Genomic DNA, 20514 nt, shown 5'->3' on the forward strand with positions numbered 1-20514 from the left:
GGACACTGGAAGGGATTCCTGCATTAGGTACAATTGGCATGAATGTATGTCAGTCTGAAATGGGTATGTACAAAACCAGTACTGTACTACACAGTTTAGTGTATGTACACACAAAAAAATCGGGCTTAAAGCTGGAGTCTAAAGACTGTCATGAGTAGCTAAGGCTTCTACTACCTTCAGTCTGCAAAGAGTTTAACTGGTCTTGGGTTTACATGACCATCCCTCAAAAATAGCTACTTCTGTTCTTCAGAATGCATACAAAAGAAATTGTAGCTTCTGGGCATGAAGAATTTGGCAGAGTGTGCATTTCCGAGTTTGAAGAAAGGGCTGTATGAATGAAGCAAGGTGTTTTTCAGTAGAGCATTGAGTAGAGTGGGAGGATGGCAAAGAAGCTGAACTAGTAAACTCCCTTCTCCTCTATCTATCCAGTAATCCATCTATCAAACAGCATTTTCTAAGTGAACTTTTGGGGCTGTATTAGGGTTACAGGATTGTATTATTAAACATACCACAAAAAGTACTGCTGGTACACTCTCTTAATTAATAAACTTTGCTTCTATCATTTATGAATGCCTACAATTAATATTGAAGTTCAATGTTATATTACTTAATATATATATATATATATATAATATTAATAATAAGTGTATATCATATATAGATATATCATATAATTATGCTATATATAAACAGTTGCCCACCAGCCCAGGCTCCAAAAATACCTTCAGTATGCATCAAAATCTGAAACCTCATGCCTGTGACCGCATCCTGTTGGGCTCTGTGTGAAAGATTGCCAACATATTCTGCACTGCATTCCTACCGTGACCTTGCTGACAACATAATCTTAAGGGGGAGAAGAAACTTTATCCAGAAGTTTTCAGTTAACAGTAGAGACAAAAGAAGCTGTACAATAGCTCTCAAGGATATTAACTTGGCAGCCTCACAACACTGCCAGTGACGGCAAGTCTGTAAGTCTGGTACAAAGAATTTTATATTCTCTGTGTATCCAGAAATATAACAATTAATACCTGATTGAATTTCCTCTCCAGTAGAGGATAATTTAAAAGTTTAACAAGGTCAGAGTCAGACCAGCAAGATGATCAATAAGGCCTTGAATTCTGTTGTCCTTAGATCTCAGATTTCATGTAAGGCAGGGCGCAGTGAGCGTTAGGGTGAGTGCTTTAGCAGGCCGTGTTAGTGGTTCCATAGTGCATGCTGTGATAGTCAGCTACAGGTTTGCTTCGCATTGTCTTTGTACATTACCCCAGTGTTGTAAAATGAGTACCTTTGACCCTAAACAAGACCTGTCTGTCTCTGGATGGACCCAACCAAATACACATTCTACCCTGGCTTCTCAAACTTAAATCCGCGCAATCCCCAACATCGTGGCTGGGAAGACTAGATTCAGCATTCATTCTGAGGGGTACACTGAACTAGAGTTCTTGCAGCCCTTGAAATCCAGTGTTTTTTACAACAGCTGTTTTTTTGTCTTTGCAGGTTTCGATAGGGGAAAGGATGACGTTTTACAGCCCAAAGAGGACTCTGCCCTTTCCATGTCTAAAAGCAAGGTAAGCAGGAACACAAAGAGGTTTTAACAGTTAGTTTTTTTATAAAGTGTATCTATTTACATTATATTACTGTAACATTTGTATAAAGTGACAGGTTCTGAGTGTCCCCGTAATAATTCTTATTTGCTTCATTTTTACTGTTGATTATTGCACAGACATTGTGGAGTAAACTTTCTTTTAAGGTGTGAAGCTGCGTTTCAGTGTAGCCTTGGAAAGGTAAATTGGGTGTATTTTGAGCCACTCAAAGACAGCACTTCTCTGAAGTAATTTAAAATCAGCCGCACAGTGAGGCTGAGCAGTAAATACCCTGTGCACTGTCAGTAGGATGTAGGGCCACCATTGGCAGCCAGGCCCTGTTTCGTTACAATAAAACCTTGCATAAAAGACATTTAAAATGGTCCTCCATTTCATTGCATCCAGCTTGACGACACACCTGTTACTTCAATAATATGAGTCACTGTCACTTCAGAGTAAAGTGATGGGTGTGCGTTTCTACAGTGTTGTGGAACATGCGTCAGACTGTGATGGAGGGAGACTGGGGATTTTTAACTGATTTGACCCTTGAGGGGTTGTAAAGTAGATGCAATCACCCTATTACTGCCGTGTCTCTGGCTCTGAGGCTGTGATCAGCACCACAGCACGCAGGCATTCATTATAATCATTAAGCGAGGCAGCACAGAGGGAATCTAAATGGGATTAGTGTCCATTTGAGAGCACAGGGCTGGAGTAGCCTCTGCGAGTGTGCTCTATTGCAGAGTTTATCTGGTTCTTAAGCCTCTGAACCAATTTCTTAACTCTGCTGCTGATTCTAAGCCGGGGGGTGAAGGGCACCTTTTCTAAGCAGCCGCTGGGAAAACCTTGTTTACCGTCTCCAGCAGTTTGTTAATCCTCCCCAGGGTAGTTTTACCCGCTGGGAAGCACTCTTTCTTTCTTTCTTTCTTTCTTTTTCTTTCTTTCTTCTCCCCCGATACCTGCCATTCTAGAAGCCAGACTGCTACACAACAGGATGTGTCTCGTGTGCATAATCCAGGAGATATTTGAAAATTTAAAAACAAAACGAAGGAAGGAATTTCGGTAACACTAAATGTCGCTAATTACTGCGTATTTACATAACGTAGTAGTTACTTCATAAATGCATGCATATTTACACATAATTACAATGCTATTATGCATAGCTACTTAATGTGTAAACGATTTTGCATGATATAATGGTAACCCTAACCCTTTTCTGGTACAGTTGTGTACTTGCATGTATTGGTAAGGACTCTGTGTTTTGGTGGTTAAAGAAAAAGGGATTGTAAACTGGAGGCCCCCAGCTCAAATCCCAGCAGGTCACGTAATCTCCTTGTGCTCCGTCTTTCGGGCGAGATGTTTTTTTAAGTGACTCTGCAGCTGATGCATAGTTCATATTCCCAAGTCTCTGTAAATCACCTTGGATAAAGGCATCTGCTAAATAAAGAAACAATAGTAATTGTAGCTATACATAATAACATTTGGAATTGTGTGTAAGTGCACGTGTGTGTGCCATGTAAAGAAACAGTAATTAGAGACACTTAATGTAAAGTGTTACCCGTAATTATTGTAACGGTCTTGTAGCATTATAACTAAATTGTGAACTTTTATGCTTAGCAGGTTGTATGGCTTTTTGTCTGTGTCAAAAAATACATTCTCTTGTTAGAGCACCACACCACATTGGAAGAAAATTAAAAAAACAAGCACTGAACTGTAGCTGTCAGCTGCTAATTGGATGTCATTTTAAATGTGTGATAAGAGGTGTCAAAGATATCCTGGGGCTCGTTATCCTAATTAAAGGTGACGCGCTAGTCTGAACACTTAAATCCTCGCTTCGGGATACGACATTCACTCATTTGGAGAAAGGGTCTGCGATGAGCAGTCTCAAGACAACTTCACCCTGCATATGAAAGTGGGGACCACACACACACCTCATAGCCTAATGATGTCTGCAGATAACAGGACAGCCAGGCCTGCTGTGCTGGGGAGGCAGTGGTTTTAGGTATACCAGATATACTCTGATTAAAATGGACAGAAGAATCAGCGAGAAACCCGAGATCATTTTCACATGTTTCAGCAGAACAGTGAGACCTGAGTATATAGTACTTTAATAGTCCATTCTTTAACGAGCGAAGCATATGCTGTTTCATTTTTACACATAGTCAATGGGTTAATTGTGAGACACTTCGACATAAAGACCCGTATCTCAAGATTGCATATTTCATTGTATACCAGTAGTTTATGCTTGTTTTACATAGTTTGTGTTCAACTTTTTTGGGGTGGCATTTAATAAAAGAAATCCCAAACAGCAGAGGATTTTCGAGACATTTCTTTCAGTACAGCTTACGCTATACAGTGCTTTGCTGTTGAGATGGAGAGTGAAGAAGTGCCTCTGGATAACACGAGCTTGGTGGAGAAGGGGCGGACGGCACTCGGTTTTCAAAATCCAAATTATTAGTGTTAGCGTATGTTTCAAACATATTCTACTATAACACTTCTCTTACACTGTCTTGTACACTAGGTATTCAGTACATATTTTACTGAAGCACTACAACTGCTATAGGTACCCCCCCCCCCCCCCCCCCCCCCGCCCCCGCCCCCGCCCCTGTGCTTTGGTATAATAATATACCCAGCTTCATACACGGCAGCGGCGCCATATAGAGTTGCTTACGATTTGGTAGTGGATTTTCATACAAGTTTTATTTAAGTAATATGCATTATACAAATCAAAAGATTGGATTTTTCATGAGAGTGACATTTCATTTTTGATTTTGTGGTATTCACACATTGTTAAACGGATTTTGAAATAACTTTGGATACCTGGCTAGCGAACAAACCTTTGAACATAGCCCTAGCTACCACATGTACAGTAAAGCACTGTAGGCAACTGTAAACTATTAGAGCATCTTTCTGAATATGGTTGCTTCATTCAGTTTACTTTTTTCCTTCTAGAAAGAATCCTGCATTGTTGGTTTTAATACCTGTTCACCAAATTGTAGTTTATATACTGTATATATCTAGTTTTCTTTTTTATTTTTTTCAGTCTGAATCAAAGCTCTACAATGGTTCTGACAAGGAGGTTTCATCCACAGAGAGCAAACTTACGAAGAAGGAGTCTCTTAAAGTAAGGCAACTTCAAACGTATTCCTCATTGTGTATTATTTACTGTCTGTTTAGAAATGTAGAAGCTCTGAAGGACTTGAGTCTGACGTCTCATTCTGAAGGGCTGAGGAAATTCATTTATTTTTTTCTGTTTACTCCCAGTACATTCTTTTCACTGCAGACATTTTTAGATCTTTAGGTATGGTTAGTTCTGATGGATTGGGTGCAGTGCGGAATGACTGATCGTTTGTGTTGAGTTATTAGTATGTCTGCTGCTGTACTGCGTGAAGGCCAACCAGCTCTTGAAATTAAACCTCATGGAAGGTCCAACCTAGATACATCACCTTTCCACTCTGTAAATACAAATATACTGTCTTTAGCCTGTTAAAATGAAAGCAAGTGGTCAATTATCTAAAAGTACTACCCTCAGAAACACTGTAGTTGCTAAGAAAATCTAGACATTTCTATCTGCACCCTACTGCTGGCATTAGAACAGCTTTCGAGGGCACTTAGAAAAGGGTTGATCTACCGAAGCATCAGCAATCTGGGGGATTTCATGACTCGTTTATAACATCTCAGGAATGTGTTTGTCTTTTATGTGTGATTATCACACAGGTTACAGGGCGAGCCAGTGGCTCAGCTGAGGTGTGCACCCAGGATATCTTATCATTGCTTATGAGCTGTAGCTTTTTCTGGAGCTCTATATAGTTGCTGCTTCCAACACGTTTTTATATTCGTTGTTTTTTTATTGACAACTTAATATTTTCACTTGAAGATAAGTGACTAATATTGTGGTCATGTGACTATTTGGCCCTAACGCTCTGAGGTACTGTCTTCATTTCTAGTGTACATATTTCATGAGTTTTTAGGTCAAGGTCCGTCATGGATAATTTAGGAACACAGTAAGTAATGATTAAGCAATGAGTAGCCTATGCGTACATCTTTATTGCAGGTACAGAAGAAAAATTACAGAGAAGAAAAGAAGAGGGCGACTAAGGAGTTACTCAGCACCATCACAGACCCCTCGGTGATTGTCATGGCAGACTGGCTGAAGGTCAGAGCAGTTCTGTTGATATTGATCGCCGGGGCCCAGTCGGTGTTTTCTGAAGGCATGGGGTTGTAGACAGTGAAGTCTATTGTAAGGATTTAAACTGCAATGGAGCCAAACACTGCAGTGTTTACATTGGTAGAATATAGTTTCATTTTAAAGGGAAATTGCGTTTGGTGGATATTTTGGTTTTATAGTTCAGGAGCAGTAGGGATAGCAGCTTTTTATTTTGTTTTGATTTTTTTTTTATAGCTGATTCAAGTAGTATTACTTTGATGTGAATGTGCTAATATATATAAAGTGTGCTCCAGCTGCCTGAGTTATGACATAGGATTCAACTTTTGCGCTGGCAAATATCTTTCAAAAAAATGACCACAAAAATGTTAAATAGACCACACGAGTACTAGTAAGTACACTGAACAAAAATATAAACGCAACATGTGTTGGTCCCATGTTTCATGAGCTGAAGTAAATGATCCCAGAAATTGTCCATACGCACAAAATTCTTATTTCTCTCAAATTTTGTGTACAAATTTGTTTACATCCTTGTTAGTGAGCATATCTCCTTTGTTAAGATAATACACCCACCTGATGAATGTCATATCAAGAAGCTGATTAAACAGCATGATCATTACACAGGTGCATCTTGTGCTGTGGACAATAAAAGGCCACTCTAAAATGTGTAGTTTTGTCACACAACACAATGCCACAGATGTCTCAAGTTTTGAGGGAGCATGCAATTGGCATGCTGACTGCAGGAATGTCCAAAAGAACTGTTGCCTGAAAATTGAATGTTCATTTCTCTACCATAAGCAGTCTCCAACGTCGTTTTAGAGAATTTGGCAGTACGTCCGCAGACCACGTGTAACCACGCCAGCCCAGGACCTCCACATCCGGCTTCTTTACCTGCGGGATTGTCTGAGATCAGCCACTCAGACAGCTGATGAAACTGTGGGTTTGCACAACCGAAGAATTTCTGCACAAACTGTCAGAAACCATCTCAGGGAAGCTCATCTGCATGCTCATTGTCCTCACCAGGGTTTTGACCTGACTGCTGTTTGGTGTCATAACCGACTTCAGTGGGCAAATGCTCACCTTCGATGGCCACTGGCATGCTGGAGAAGTGTGCTGTTCACGGATGAATCCCGGTTTCAGCTGTACCAGGCAGATGGCAGACAGCATGTATGGCGTCGTGTGGGCGAGCAGTTTGCTGATGTCAACGTTGTGAACAGAGTGTCCCATGGTGGCGGTGGGGTTATGTTATGGGGATTATGGTATGGGCATTTTATCGATGGCAACTTGAATGCACAGAGATACTGTGCCGAGATCCTGAGGCCCGTTGTCGTGCCATTCAGCCACCGCCATCACTTCATGTTTCAGCATGATAATGCACGGCCCCATGTCGCAAGGATCTGTACACAATTCCTGGAAGCTGAAAATGTCCCAGTTCTTCCATGGCCTGCATACTCACCAGACATGTCAGCCATTGAGCATGTTTGGGATGCTCTGGATCGACGTGTACCGCAGCGTGTTCCAGTTCCCGCCAATATCCAGCAACTTCGCACAGCCATTGAAGAGGAGTGGGACAACATTCCACAGGCCACAATCAACAGCCTGATCAACAATATGCAAAGGAGATGTCTCGTTGCATGAGGCAAATGGTGGTCACACCAGATACTGACTGGTATTCTGATCCATGCCCATAACTTTTTTTTTTTTTTTTAAGGTATCCGTGACCAACAGATGCATGTCTGTATTCCCAGTCATGTGAAATCCATAGATTAGGGCCGAATGAATTTATTTCAATTGACTGATTTCCTTATATGAACTGTAACTCAGTAAAATCTTTGAAATTGTTGCATGTTGCGTTTATATTTTTGTTCCGTGTATATTCTGGAGAAAGGAAAATATCACAACCTCTGAACAACAACACATCCTGTAACTCGAGCAAAACACTGATTCACTACTATCATAGAATTGTGCTCAAATGTTATAATTTGCTAAAGGATTACAGGGATGGAAATAAGTCACATTGCATAGCAGTTTGATCCATTCCTGGTTTTACTAGGAGTTTAGTAAGACACAACACACATGATCTTGTTATCTTTATGCTGTGATCAGGTGTCTGCAACTTGTCCGTACATGGACACGCATGTCCATGGCAAGAGTTATCATTATCCATGGCAGTGAATACGTCTAACACACATGCACATAATTGTATATAACTTCCGTTTTGTTTGCCGTGTCCAAGATTATTTATTTATTTATTTATTTATTTTTAAACGTCTGTCACCACTCTACGTGGTGCCAACCCCTCTGTGACTGATCAGGCTTGAAGTAATGTCTGGAATGGATGAAACTGCTATGCAATAGGAGTCTTATTTCCAGCCCTGTTCAATTAGAAAATAAATTCTCATTCAAGACTTTTTAGCCACTGCGATTTCCCAACAGCAGTTGTAGTACGTTGTAACCCACATGTCTAACAACAGCCATGCCCACTGGACCTGCTGCACAGCAGTGTCCTTGCAAGCCAGGGACGAAGTGCTGGAGTACGGGTCTCCTGCGAGGCTCCCGCGCATCACAGAGTGAAAGTTCTGAAAGCTGTGCCTCTCTGTCTGTGTGTGTGTCTCAGATCCGGGGAACGCTGAAGAGCTGGACGAAGCTGTGGTGTGTGCTGAAGCCGGGCGTGCTGCTGATCTACAAGACTTTGAAGAACGGACAGTGGGTCGGCACGGTGCTGCTCAATGCCTGCGAGCTCATTGAGCGCCCCTCCAAGAAGGACGGCTTCTGCTTCAAGTTGTTCCATCCCCTGGAGCAGTCCATCTGGGCCGTCAAGGTGAGTGCAAAGGGCCCGCACCGCACAGGGGTGCAAATGTGGCTCCATGGTACCTCGTATATCGGCAGCAACATTAAATTCTGGCACCATGAGCAGAGATTTTGAAAAGAGCTTTGAAACTGTCTCATTGGAGTATTATAAAGGAAAGGCTCAGGAGGGAACAGTACTCCTAGTGGTTTAAAGGTTTTTACTCATACACTGGGCCCGAGGGAAATTTATACCTTAAACCCAGTAAACTTTATGAGAAACAAAAACAGACAAGACGCTTGTGTTAGGATAACAGCCTCCTTCAGAGAGGCTATGTTTAATAAACAATTAGGAACACAGCAATGCTTCTAACAATGCTTTCTCACATTTGGAAATGTTATCTCATTTTATTTAAACACGCTTTGCATACAGAGAGTATCGAAAGAAGAATACTTAAACGCAGCTACTGCATTAATCAGGCGTAGTAATCTAACTAAACCACACTATACGTACTATACATCACTATACATGATTTCCATTACATGAGAGTAGGTGTTAAACTTCATGCTGATATTGGACTCGGCACTCGCCAAGAGAAGCACCAACTAAGACATAGCTTCTTTTACTGTTAACTAATGTGATCCATCTGCAATTTCCTGCCATCTGCTCATGTAGATATCATTCTGCCTGGATGTTGATGGCTGAAGTGTAATGCTGGCTCCAGGGATCAGCCTATTTTGCCTCCCTGGCGCATCAGCACACACAACTGCTGCAATGCTGGCTCCAGGGATCAACCACAGTGCGGCCTCTCTAGCACATCAGCATGACAACCGCCTGGACTGAGCTGAATAGGGTAGTTCTCTGGGGTCTTCAAGTGGGCGCCTTCCATCCTTGGTGTTTTGTCGACAAGCCCATGACACCTTAGAGGGCTCGACAGTGATTCTGGCTTCTCGGCATCACTCCCCCTCCTTCCCCCACTCAGCTAAGCCCAGTTTATTTTATTTCTACTGTGCTTGAGGTCCCCAACCAGAATCTTTTCATCTCAGCTAGAGCCAGTTCCTTCCTCTCCTTTTTAGCTGTTTGAATTTGCTGCCAGATCACACTGATGTGTGCTAAGCATCCTGGGAAGCCTGGAATACCAGCTTTCTGTACTGAAGTGTCATTAAAGCAGTTCTTTTCTGAGCAACAATACTGAAGAAAATCTTGCCTTCCACGTTTAACAGGGAAATAGGGCCAAACTGACCGATACTCGTAGAATCTTTTTCTTTGGGTATAAAACCCCCACCTGCACAGCACCATGCTCTTGGTACAACCTGTTTTTCATAAGAAGAACATAAGAAAGTTTACAAACGAGAGGAGGCCATTCGGCCCATCTTGCTCGTTTGGTTGTTAGTAGCTTATTGATCCCAAAATCTCATCAAGCAGCTTCTTGAAGGATCCCAGGGTGTCAGCTTCAACAACATTACTGGGGAGTTGATTCCAGACCCTCACAATTCTCGGTGTAAAAAAGTGTCTCCTATTTTCTGTTCTGAATGCCCCTTTTTCTAAACTCCATTTGTGACCCCTGGTCCTTGTTTCTTTTTTCAGGCTGAAAAAGTCCCTTGGGTCGACACTGTCAATACCTTTTAGAATTTTGAATGCTTGAATTAGGTTGCCACGTAGTCTTCTTTGTTCAAGACTGAACAGATTCAATTCTTTTAGCCTGTCTGCATATGACATGCCTTTTAAGCCCGGAATAATTCTGGTCGCTCTTCTTTGCACTCTTTCTAGAGCAGCAATATCTTTTTTATAGCGAGGTGACCAGAACTGAACACAATATTCAAGATGAGGTCTTACTAGTGCATTGTACAGTTTTAACATTACTTCCCTTGATTTAAATTCAACACTTTTCACAATGTATCCGAGCATCTTGTTAGCCTTTTTTATAGCTTCCCCACATTGTCTAGATGAAGACATTTCTGAGTCAACAAAAACTCCTAGGTCTTTTTCATAGATTCCTTCTCCAATTTCAATATCTCCCATATGATATTTATAATGTACATTTTTATTTCCTGCGTGCAGTACCTTACACTTTTCTCTATTAAATGTCATTTGCCATGTGTCTGCCCAGTTCTGAATCTTGTTTAGATCATTTTGAATGACCTTTGCTGCTGCAACAGTGTTTGCCACTCCTCCTACTTTTGTGTCGTCTGCAAATTTAACAAGTTTGCTTACTATACCAGAATCTAAATCATTAATGTAGATTAGGAATAGCAGAGGACCTAATACTGATCCCTGTGGTACACCGCTGGTTACCACACTCCATTCTGAGGTTTTTCCTCTAATCAGTACTTTCTGTTTTCTACATGTTAACCACTCCCTAATCCATGTACATGTGTTTCCTTGAATCCCATGCTACTTTCTTTCATCAATTTCCACAGGATTCGTAGAATACCAGGAGCACTCTTGTACACTGATGATGATGACGCCCTTGCCTTTTTCACAGCTTGCTCTACTTCTATCCATTTAGATGGGCAGTCCTCCATTTGGTATTCTGGTAGATTGATAGGTGGGATGTCTAAAGGAATCCTGCCTTTTTTATCTGCATGCGTTTCCTCGAGATATCTCTCCAGCTCAGACTTGGTTGCTTTTAATGTGCCATTTTTCTCCCTGGTGAATAACTTCTTTGAAAATTTGAATGGGTCTTTCGAAAAGTTAGTTATGGCATGCTCCTTCCTTTTGCAATGTTTCCGTAGGCGCCCAGCTGTGTGCAATGTTGCAAGCTTATCTTTTATAATAGATTGAGTGCCTCCTCCTGACTTTGTTCTGCTCTCCTCCATTGCTTCCTCAGCTTCCTCCTTTCTCTAAGCGCTCAATCTCCTGCTGCCATCTAGACTTTACAGGAATAGTTTGTACTTTCTCCTTTCTTTTTTCAACTCCAAACCTCTCACTTCCGTATGCGTAGATGGTATCCCTAAATTTATCCAGGTTCTTTGACTGTTTCACCTAACCTTTCCAACGCAAAACAGATTCATGTTTACTGTGTCCCGCTCTGTTTTCTCAGAAGCTCTTGGCCATTTAACTCCAGGCTTGTGCCTGTTGAGGGTTCTTTTCTCTCTTGTGCTGATTCATCAGACCAGGCTCATAAGAATCATTAGGTTCATCAATAGTGTTTATGCAAGTCCTCCTGTCATCTGTGTCGGGGGTGGTGTGGTTTGCTTACTGTAGCTGGATTTCATACTAATTCTACTCCTCTTTAAGACATCTATTTTTCAGGCAATGAATATATGCTTACCGCCTTCTGTGAAGTGTGATTAATTCAGAATCTAAAATCAGGATTCAACTTCAAAGGCTGGGTCCGACAACACATATATACTGTTGTTATTTAACAGATAGCGTTATTTGAAAACAACAGTGGTTAACAATGAAAAGAAAAATGACAGATGTGTTATTTAAACAGTTGTGGCAACACTTTGGGACTAACTGTTTTTTTAAAGAACTTCCTCTTTAAGAACCATACAAGGTGACAGTTTCTCATTGTATCTGCACTACTCACATGACCCACCCACATACACAGGAGAGGTGGTTTGTGTCGTGTGGAAAGTTGCAGAAACTGGTCGCAAGTTTAGCACCAGTAAGTTCTCTTGTACTGAATAGTTTAGCACCAGTTTTTAACCCCATTTGCGCCCCTGATCGCAGCGGAACGTACAGTCCACTTCTTGGAATATTTCTCACTAGAGAAAGGCCGCGTGGGGTGGTGTTTACGGCTAGTTAAATGTTACCCAAAGATACTCGCTGTGCAATCTTAATCATCTTATTCTACATCTCTGACTGCAACCCTGCACAAGCAATGACATCATTTCTAAATAAAAAATACAGCAGAAAGGCAAATTAAAAATACATTCTTTGTTTGTAAGGTTTGGCCTTTGGCTAATTCAGGACAGAGAGAGAGAGACAAGTTGTTTGACCGTCCAGTTAAAGTTAACCTAATTTAAATTCTTGGTTACCTACCAATCAGATTAGGGGACCTTAGGAGTTGATATGATGCCATTGAATACAAACATGCTGTAAAACTGCTGGAATGTACGTGTTCAAACATTGGAACAGTGGTGCTTTGGTTGCAGATCAAATACATTTGTTAGCTTTTACACTTGTTAGTGTTTACTGCATTGCTCAACAGTTGTCTGATATAATGTGGATTGTTAGTGTTTCTAGTTCAGAGGGCCATAATAGTTGAACCGCTGAGTGGCCGGGGAGTGTGTGTGGAAAGTGTATACGTCATACCTGATCGAGGATTTCACTTATCAAATATGAGAGGAGCACTGCAGTCACTTGGCCCCTGTCACTAAAGGAACTAAAGCGTTTTTAGCTTGAAAGGATGAATAACCAAAAAGATACCGTGAAATAGGCAAGATTTGGGGCAAGAAAGACAGACAGTGGTTAATAATACCCTCTGGGTCTGCGATACAGTTCTCCACCAGAATCTCACACTATAATGTATCATTTTAATGCATTGAATGCATTTAATTTTGGACACGAAAGCAGTGACACTTCAGAGTGTCAGTTGTTTAGTGTTTTGTACAGCACAGTTCCATGGAGTGGTGTTTTATATAGCACAGTTGCATGGAGTGGTGTTTTGTACAGCACAGTTGCATGGAGTGGTGTTTTGTACCGCACAGTTTCATGGAGTGGTGTTTTGTACAGCACAGTTCCGAGAAGTCAGTGGAGGCTGCACAGAGTTATCAGCGTCTGCCAGAGTTCCATGTGAATGCTTTTACCAGTAGCCTACAGATGCTGTGTTGTCACTATATTGTGGGCTGGTATTTTGATGTGGCAGGCACTGCTGAGCATCTGAGTTACTGTTCAAACAGCACTTTCACTGCCATGCCTGTGTCTCCGGTTGCCATGGTATTGTTTTTAGACCTATTCAATACCAAACTCTCTTTCTGAAGCACCGTCTGTTGAATTTCAGGGTCCAAAAGGGGAAGCTGTAGGATCCATCACTCAGCCTTTACCCAGCAGTTACCTGATCTTCCGGGCTGCTTCCGAGTCAGATGGTAAGAGGCCGTTTTTATCAGTGAATTTACAACCTTTACAGAATCGTGGATATCTGTGCACATCATAATAGCAACTGCCTGTCTGGTTGAGGGACACTCGGTCGGGGTGCCATGGCTGGAACAAAGATGCCAGACAAATTAAGTCGCAGTGACACCTGGTGGCCATTAACATTACAATTACAATACATTAACATTACAAGAAGTGAGGCCAGTGAATTGAGTCAAACACTCAATTATACTGCATATACTTGTTTATTTACTACCAATACAGTTTTATAATTTTGTTGAACATCAGGCAAACTCTTACTCCCACTAAATTCATTTGTTGTGGTAGTGTTTGTACTGGTCAGTTTATTTGAACACATTTGGTATTGCTTTATTAATGAGGAGCACTGTTCCACAATTTATTTTTCATGGAGCCCCTACATTGTGCTGCTGCTTTGATTTTGGCACATTCAACAAGTATCCAAGTGTAAAGAGTTGGGTTTGTGCATCTGCAGTGTTTGTATGTTGAGTCATTGTTGAAAGGTCAGCTAGTAACAGTTACTAACTCCTGTGTTAACTTTCCTGGTCTCCCTCGGCAGGCAGATGCTGGCTGGATGCACTGGAGCTGGCGCTGAAATGCTCAAGCCTCCTGAAGCGCACCATGATCAGGGAAGGCAAGGAGCTCGAAGTGGGGTCCTCAGGAGAGCACTCCCAGGTCAACTTCTACAGCCTGCTGCGAGCCAGCAACCTGCAAGGACCCGATAGCTTCACGTGAGAATCCTACTACTCTGTAATCTAGCACTGGATTAAACCAGGATTATGCATGTCTGTAATTGAGTGGTCATAATCATTGTTCCTGACCATTACCATCCTTTAAAAACATCCTTTGATCTGCTTGTGGTTAAAAAAATATATATGTATGCTTTTTATATAACACTGAATAATGGTGATTAAAACAATAGTGCATACCTAGGCATATTCAATATTTAGTTTAATCCCCGGCTTTTTCTAATGGATCTCTTTCTTATAGGCCTACTGCCATATAGTGTTGAAAGAGTTATTTCTCAATTTATGACTCAAGAATGGCCAAGTAAAAGTGACATCAGCAACCTGTGTCCAGTGTTTGCCTATTTTATTTGAGTAAAATGTTTTATTCTTATAAATTAATAATATGATCAATAAATCTGACATGGTTCCCAAATAAGTGATTTTTTCTTAACAGCAATGGCTGAGCAGGCTACTTAACCCAAAATCTGTTGTCCTTTGTAGGGTTTAAAACATATAACCTGTCATTGTCTGTAACTTCCAAGTTGCAGTGCCCTCCACCATTAAACGAATTGTGTGTTGTGCAGCTTCAATGACAGTGAAATCGAGACGCAGCACTTCAGGGACCACGACCTTTACTCAGACAAGTCGGACCGGGAGAACGAGCAGGACCACGAGGAATCGGACAATGACGGGCTGGAGAAGAGCGAGGAGAGCGACACAGATACTTCGGAGCGGCAGGACGACTCTTACCTGGAACCCGAGCCCATCGAGGTGCTTCGTGAGACCACCTACCTGGAGCAGTCTCGCGAGGAGCTGGGGGAGGTGAGGCAGCAGTGCTCACGCTAAGGAGAGGGAGCAGGCTGGCAGAGTGTAGGACTGAGGTGTTGTGCGAGACCACCCACCTGGAGCAGTCTGGCGAGGCAGTGGTCTGGCACAATGCAGGGCTGTAGCCTTCCTAGCCCCCTCTGCGATGCATGTTCTTATGGCTCCCTATTCATGACTAGACAACAGCGACACACAACACAAACCATTATTCATCCAGAAGAACAAACCCAAAGATTCAGTTTTATTCACTCTCCCTCAAGCGATTTTTCCAGACATAATCGGATAGATCAATTGAAACAACCTCTTAGAACAAGCCAATTCATAATACAGTGCTCCTGACAACAAACTGCAGCTCTGGCAGGGTTTTTAACACTGACAGAAATACATATTTGATTGCTGAGGCTTGTTGCGCCAGGTATCAACGTCTATAATTCAGGGTCATTTGCCAGTGAAATAGCTTTTTAATTTCTGTATTGTAAATAAATGTGACGCGCCACTTCCCTGAATTGCAGAGGTAACATCTGCCTGTAGCTGTATTCATTAATCTAGAGGATGGGAATGTCAGTAATTGAGCACAAAGCTGTTTGTTTCCATTGCAAGTTGTTTCTCTGCTGTGCTGTCTCTGGTCCTGAGACAGGTTCCCTAGCTTTGTTGTTTTGTATGATGTTCCTTGGGCTATTAATGAAATTGTTGTGATGTTATTAATCCATCTAGGTTGTTCAGGTAGATCTCTTGTGGACAAAACAGTAGTCTGTGTTTTTGTTCAGCTTGCTTGTCATCAGTTGCAAAGTCATCTACTGGAGTATATGGTTGTACAGATTCTGTGTAGCCCGCTCTATAAACCTCTGTGCTATTGAAAATTATTTTCAATTGCTTATTACATCTTTTGTAAGGTCATAATAACACAGTTTTGTTTTAAAAGTAACTGGTCATTAGTAATCATCTCAGATCTATTCATTTTATATATGATATTGATTTGCAATCCTTCACAACAAACTTCCTTAGTATTCCTACTAGTCACATAGATCATATGCATATACTGAGTCCATAAACAAGCATTCAGATTTTTTTGGAATCAGCAAATAAGTTACAGCGTAAAAAGGGATTTAAAGGGGACCTGAGGAGTATGCTTATCCCAAAAAACGTTTATTGGAAGCAACTATAGAACATGAAAGTGATACAAGAACCATGAGAGCATAGAACACATTGAACAGTATAACAGCAAACACTATCAACACTTGCAAAGCAGAAGCACGCAATGCATAAAGTGTAAATTGGTTTAACCAGCAACTTCCAATAAAAGGCAAGTAGATAAGGTTAATTAAAATATAAATTTAACCACAGTTCAGTTGGTAGCAGAGAATGGTTAATTATAATCTAACCACAGTTCAGTCTCCTTCGTGAAAAACAAAACAAATCCAGAAAGAAGATTCATGAAATACTCCAAAAAAATCAAGAATCCAGTGAAAAAACAAAATGGCCATTCAACAAAACTGCAAATACAAAAATGAAACAAAAGGTTTGATCTCACCCAGATGTTGTTTGCAATCCACTGTATAGGTCTTCCCTTCGAATTCCTTTAAATTATGTAGTTTTATAAGTCCAGACAAGGATCCAAAACTGGGCAAGAAAAGTCACAAAATAACCAAGAAAAAAAAACAAACAATACAGAGAAAAGAAACAGTTAGTTAGCTTGACTGTGCACGTAGCAAAATCTAAACACAGCAGAAGATTTTGACTCGATTAGCAAAATAAAATACTGCTGAACAAATGAATAGAAATGCCTTTAAAACACAGACTAACAGAATGAAACTCCTCATCTACCAAAAGTTCTAATAAAAACAAGAACGGCAAGAGTGAGTCGACGAGAGAAAAAGCGCCTCCTGTTACCTAGCTGGTTCTCTTTTTGAACTGGCCGGCAAAGAGCGAAGGGTAATAAGCCCCGCCCCCAACTACGGACAGTCAAAAGGGTCAATAAGGAAGACCATACCAAGGACAAAATGCATAGCAGACCTAGAAAACTTCTACAAACCAGCACACTATAAAAAAGAAAAAACAGTTAAGGCACAGTTTCAAAATATTGAATTATTTTATGCATTTAAATCAATGCCTGGAGAGTTTCTTTAAAAAACTAGGCAATCTTAATAAAAAAAAATCACAGAACAAATTTGAAAACTTGAATATTTGAATATCAGAAATCAAGCTGACCTGGCCAGGCTTACTGCTATTCATTTAATAATAAAGCAGAGGCTGCACTTACTGCAGCACATATGGGGCGGTTGTCACACACTAATAACTATTTTTTTTGTATGGGTCATTATCTTTATTTTCTATGAAACATACAATAAAGAAAATCGAATGAATAGAAACGATTTTGAAAAGAGTGACACTGACCCATTTTTTCCCTGACCCTGTTTGATCTTTATGTTCTGTAGATTTCTTGTTATTTTGTAAACAAGTTTTTGGTCCTCACTCACTTCAGTTTGCAGCAGCCATGCCTGGAATGAGTTTCAACAAAAGTTAAAATTAGGAAAGTTCTTTTGTGAGGTTGGTTCTTTTGTGAGGTTGCTTTTAGCTGTAGAGTTGACTCATTGCTGAATGACACCTGCTGAGTTTTATGATTGATGTGTTTTTTACTTCTTATTTGTTGTGTTTGATGTTGTTTGCTGTGGGGGTGTGAGCCTCTTGCCAGCTCGTTATTGTAAATGAGAATTTGTTCTCAACTGACTCATCTGGTTAAATCAAGGTTTTGATTGATTGATTGATTGTTTGCTTGCAGGCTGGGGAAGCCTCTCAGACAGAGACAGTGTCCGAGGAGAACAAGAGCCTGATCTGGACGTTACTGAAGCAGGTGCGTCCAGGGATGGACCTGTCCAAGGTGGTGTTGCCTACATTCATCCTAGAGCCTCGATCCTTCCTGGACAAGCTCTCCGATTACTACTATCACGCCGACTTCCTCTCTGAGTGAGTACCCCTCTCCGCTCGTGGAACTGGGTGATTTTTAAATAGTGCAGGGTCTGCATTAAATAAGAAAACCAGACCTTTCAAATGTACATAGCTAGTTAGACAGGAGTCTCATTGATTGCTAGCCCGCTTGGGAGAAGTATCTGAGAAGTGACTTGGTTTCCCAATATATACAGTGTTTCCTACTGCTGCATATTTTTCACATACTTAAGCATATGTCAAGCTGCACTTGATGAGTTATTAAGAAACACATTAAACCGGGCTCTGCTTCAGTTTATTTTTTGCTCAAAAGAGCCATGAATCACATCCAGTCACAGGCAGTCTGTCCACATGTCGTGTTTCCTATTGCAGAAGTATTAACTCCCATTGCACTCTGTGCAGTCCAACACTTTGTTAGTCAGCTACTCTACTTGATGTTTCTCATGCCTCGATCATCCATGTGCACCAGTGCTGATTGTATTAGCATTGTTGTCTGCAGAAGATTGATATACTACGATATGTGTTAAGATTATTTCAGTCCCTGTGCCAATTAGATTGGATTACTGCCACTCATTTTAATATTACCCATGCTATGGCTGGTTATTCTCATGAATAGGAAGATTCTGTATTTGGGAAGCTAGACGTGTTGCAGAAGCATGACACACATTTCCAGTGCAATTGACACACTGCTCACACTGTTACTGCTCACAATTGTTCACACTGCTAGGATCAACATTCATTTGTTTGTGCCAACAGGGCTGCTGTTGAAGAAAATGCCTACAATCGACTGAAGAAGGTTGTGAAATGGTACCTGTCAGGATTTTACAAAAAGCCACAGGTAATTAAAAAAAAACTACAGGTATTCATTCACTTTTACCTTTTCACATGGCTGTTTTTCAAAGAGCAACATAATATGATTCTCTTAAGAACTAAAAGGTGCTGTACCTTTTAATGTTGGCCTGATGGGCTTTTCTGCAGCATTTAAAATTGATCTAAATATCTGCAACTAAGCAGTACAACAAACAGTAAAATGTCTGTTTTGTAATTATTAATAACATGGGGGGTTTTCTGCATGTTTACAGGAGGATGTGCTAAACGCCCAAGCAACGATTGAGGGACGATTTTTAGAAAAAAAACATTCAAATTATTATTTTTTTTATATATAGCTGTTATAAGTAATTCCAATTTCGTCTTCCTATATTTAAAAACATTCTTCAGTTGAATCTGGAATTTCACCATAGGTGTTTTCATTTGAATAAGGTTCCCTTCCTTTGCTTTCTGTTCTCAGGGACTGAAGAAACCTTACAATCCAATTCTTGGTGAAACATTCAGATGTTTGTGGATTCATCCCCAGACAAACAGCAAGACGTTTTACATTTCTGAACAGGTAACAAAAATACCCTTAAAAATGTCTTGGGTATGATTTACTTTGAAAAGCTTTTTTCTTGGTGTTTTCTGATATGAAATGTTGTTTCTCATTGTTAGTGCGATGTGTGCTGTGCAGAATTTCTCTCATACGCGCTTGCAATGCATTCAAGTGCTGTGTGTTGTGTGCTCAATAGGTGTCCCATCATCCGCCAGTGTCTGCCTTCTATGTAAGTAATAGAAAAGATGGGTTTTGCCTCAGTGGTAGCATCCTGGCCAAATCAAAGTTTTACGGTGAGTTCATTTTATATATTCTACAAAGGTTATGCATGTGTGTGACTATCCCCATAGTTCACACTACCCCTGTCATTTTGTATGACTGTCCTTTCATTTGATTAATGCTGCAGCACCCTCTTCAGAAACCTTTAATTGATGACCATTCAGTGGACCTCCTATTGACTGCTGTATGGAAGCTTTGTCACAGCCACTACATTGCTTCCTGCTGCAGCTCTTAGTGTTCGATTCATGTACGCATTGTAGTTTTGCAAGTTTAAACCCAGCCTGTGTGCTCATACACAGATGCTCAACTGTCCTGCACTAGATTATACTATTCTATGAATATTAGAGTAGAGCAAATAACATTAAAAGGTCTCTCTGTGTGAACTCCTAATTATACTGTGTTTGCTGTATAATACGCCTCTTTTCTGTTTTCTCATGAGCACTAGAAGGCATTATACTGTCAATCCTATTAATTGTAGGCGTTTAACCAATTGAAATATTTCAGGGTTTGGGACAACTTTCTGGTCATTTGGTCAAGTGTCTGGTTTAACTGAATGAATGTCACATAGGATGTACTGGAATGTTTGTAAATGTGCTTGGATATAATAAGTTGCATTCAAAATAACTAAAGATGAACCTGTAAGCATACAGATGAGTAGCAACAAATCCTGCACCGCTAGTATATTTACCCAATAACTACAAGAAGCATCGATTGTACAAGGAGACAAGTCTTCTGGAGTCAAAGAGAGACGGCTTAGTTTTCTGTACTAGTGAGGGAGA

At 40.8% G+C, this 20514-nt stretch overlaps 1 protein-coding gene across 12 annotated transcripts in view; it reads left to right on the top strand.

The window, feature by feature from the left end:
- Positions 1-20514, top strand: part of LOC121320043 (oxysterol-binding protein-related protein 8-like) — a 103956-nt gene that overhangs the window by 73020 nt on the left and 10422 nt on the right. For all 12 annotated transcript variants that reach the window (XM_041258179.1, XM_041258184.1, XM_041258191.1 and 9 more), the window contains 11 exons: positions 1498-1568; positions 4624-4704; positions 5635-5736; positions 8363-8566; positions 13485-13569; positions 14154-14325; positions 14907-15144; positions 17927-18111; positions 18847-18928; positions 19379-19477; positions 19653-19749. In XM_041258179.1, the coding sequence (XP_041114113.1) occupies positions 1498-1568; positions 4624-4704; positions 5635-5736; positions 8363-8566; positions 13485-13569; positions 14154-14325; positions 14907-15144; positions 17927-18111; positions 18847-18928; positions 19379-19477; positions 19653-19749 (1416 nt within the window). The remainder of the gene's footprint in view (positions 1-1497; positions 1569-4623; positions 4705-5634; positions 5737-8362; positions 8567-13484; positions 13570-14153; positions 14326-14906; positions 15145-17926; positions 18112-18846; positions 18929-19378; positions 19478-19652; positions 19750-20514) is intronic.

This window comes from Polyodon spathula, chromosome 8 (assembly GCF_017654505.1).
Source record: "Polyodon spathula isolate WHYD16114869_AA chromosome 8, ASM1765450v1, whole genome shotgun sequence".
NCBI classification, from domain to species: domain Eukaryota; kingdom Metazoa; phylum Chordata; class Actinopteri; order Acipenseriformes; family Polyodontidae; genus Polyodon; species Polyodon spathula.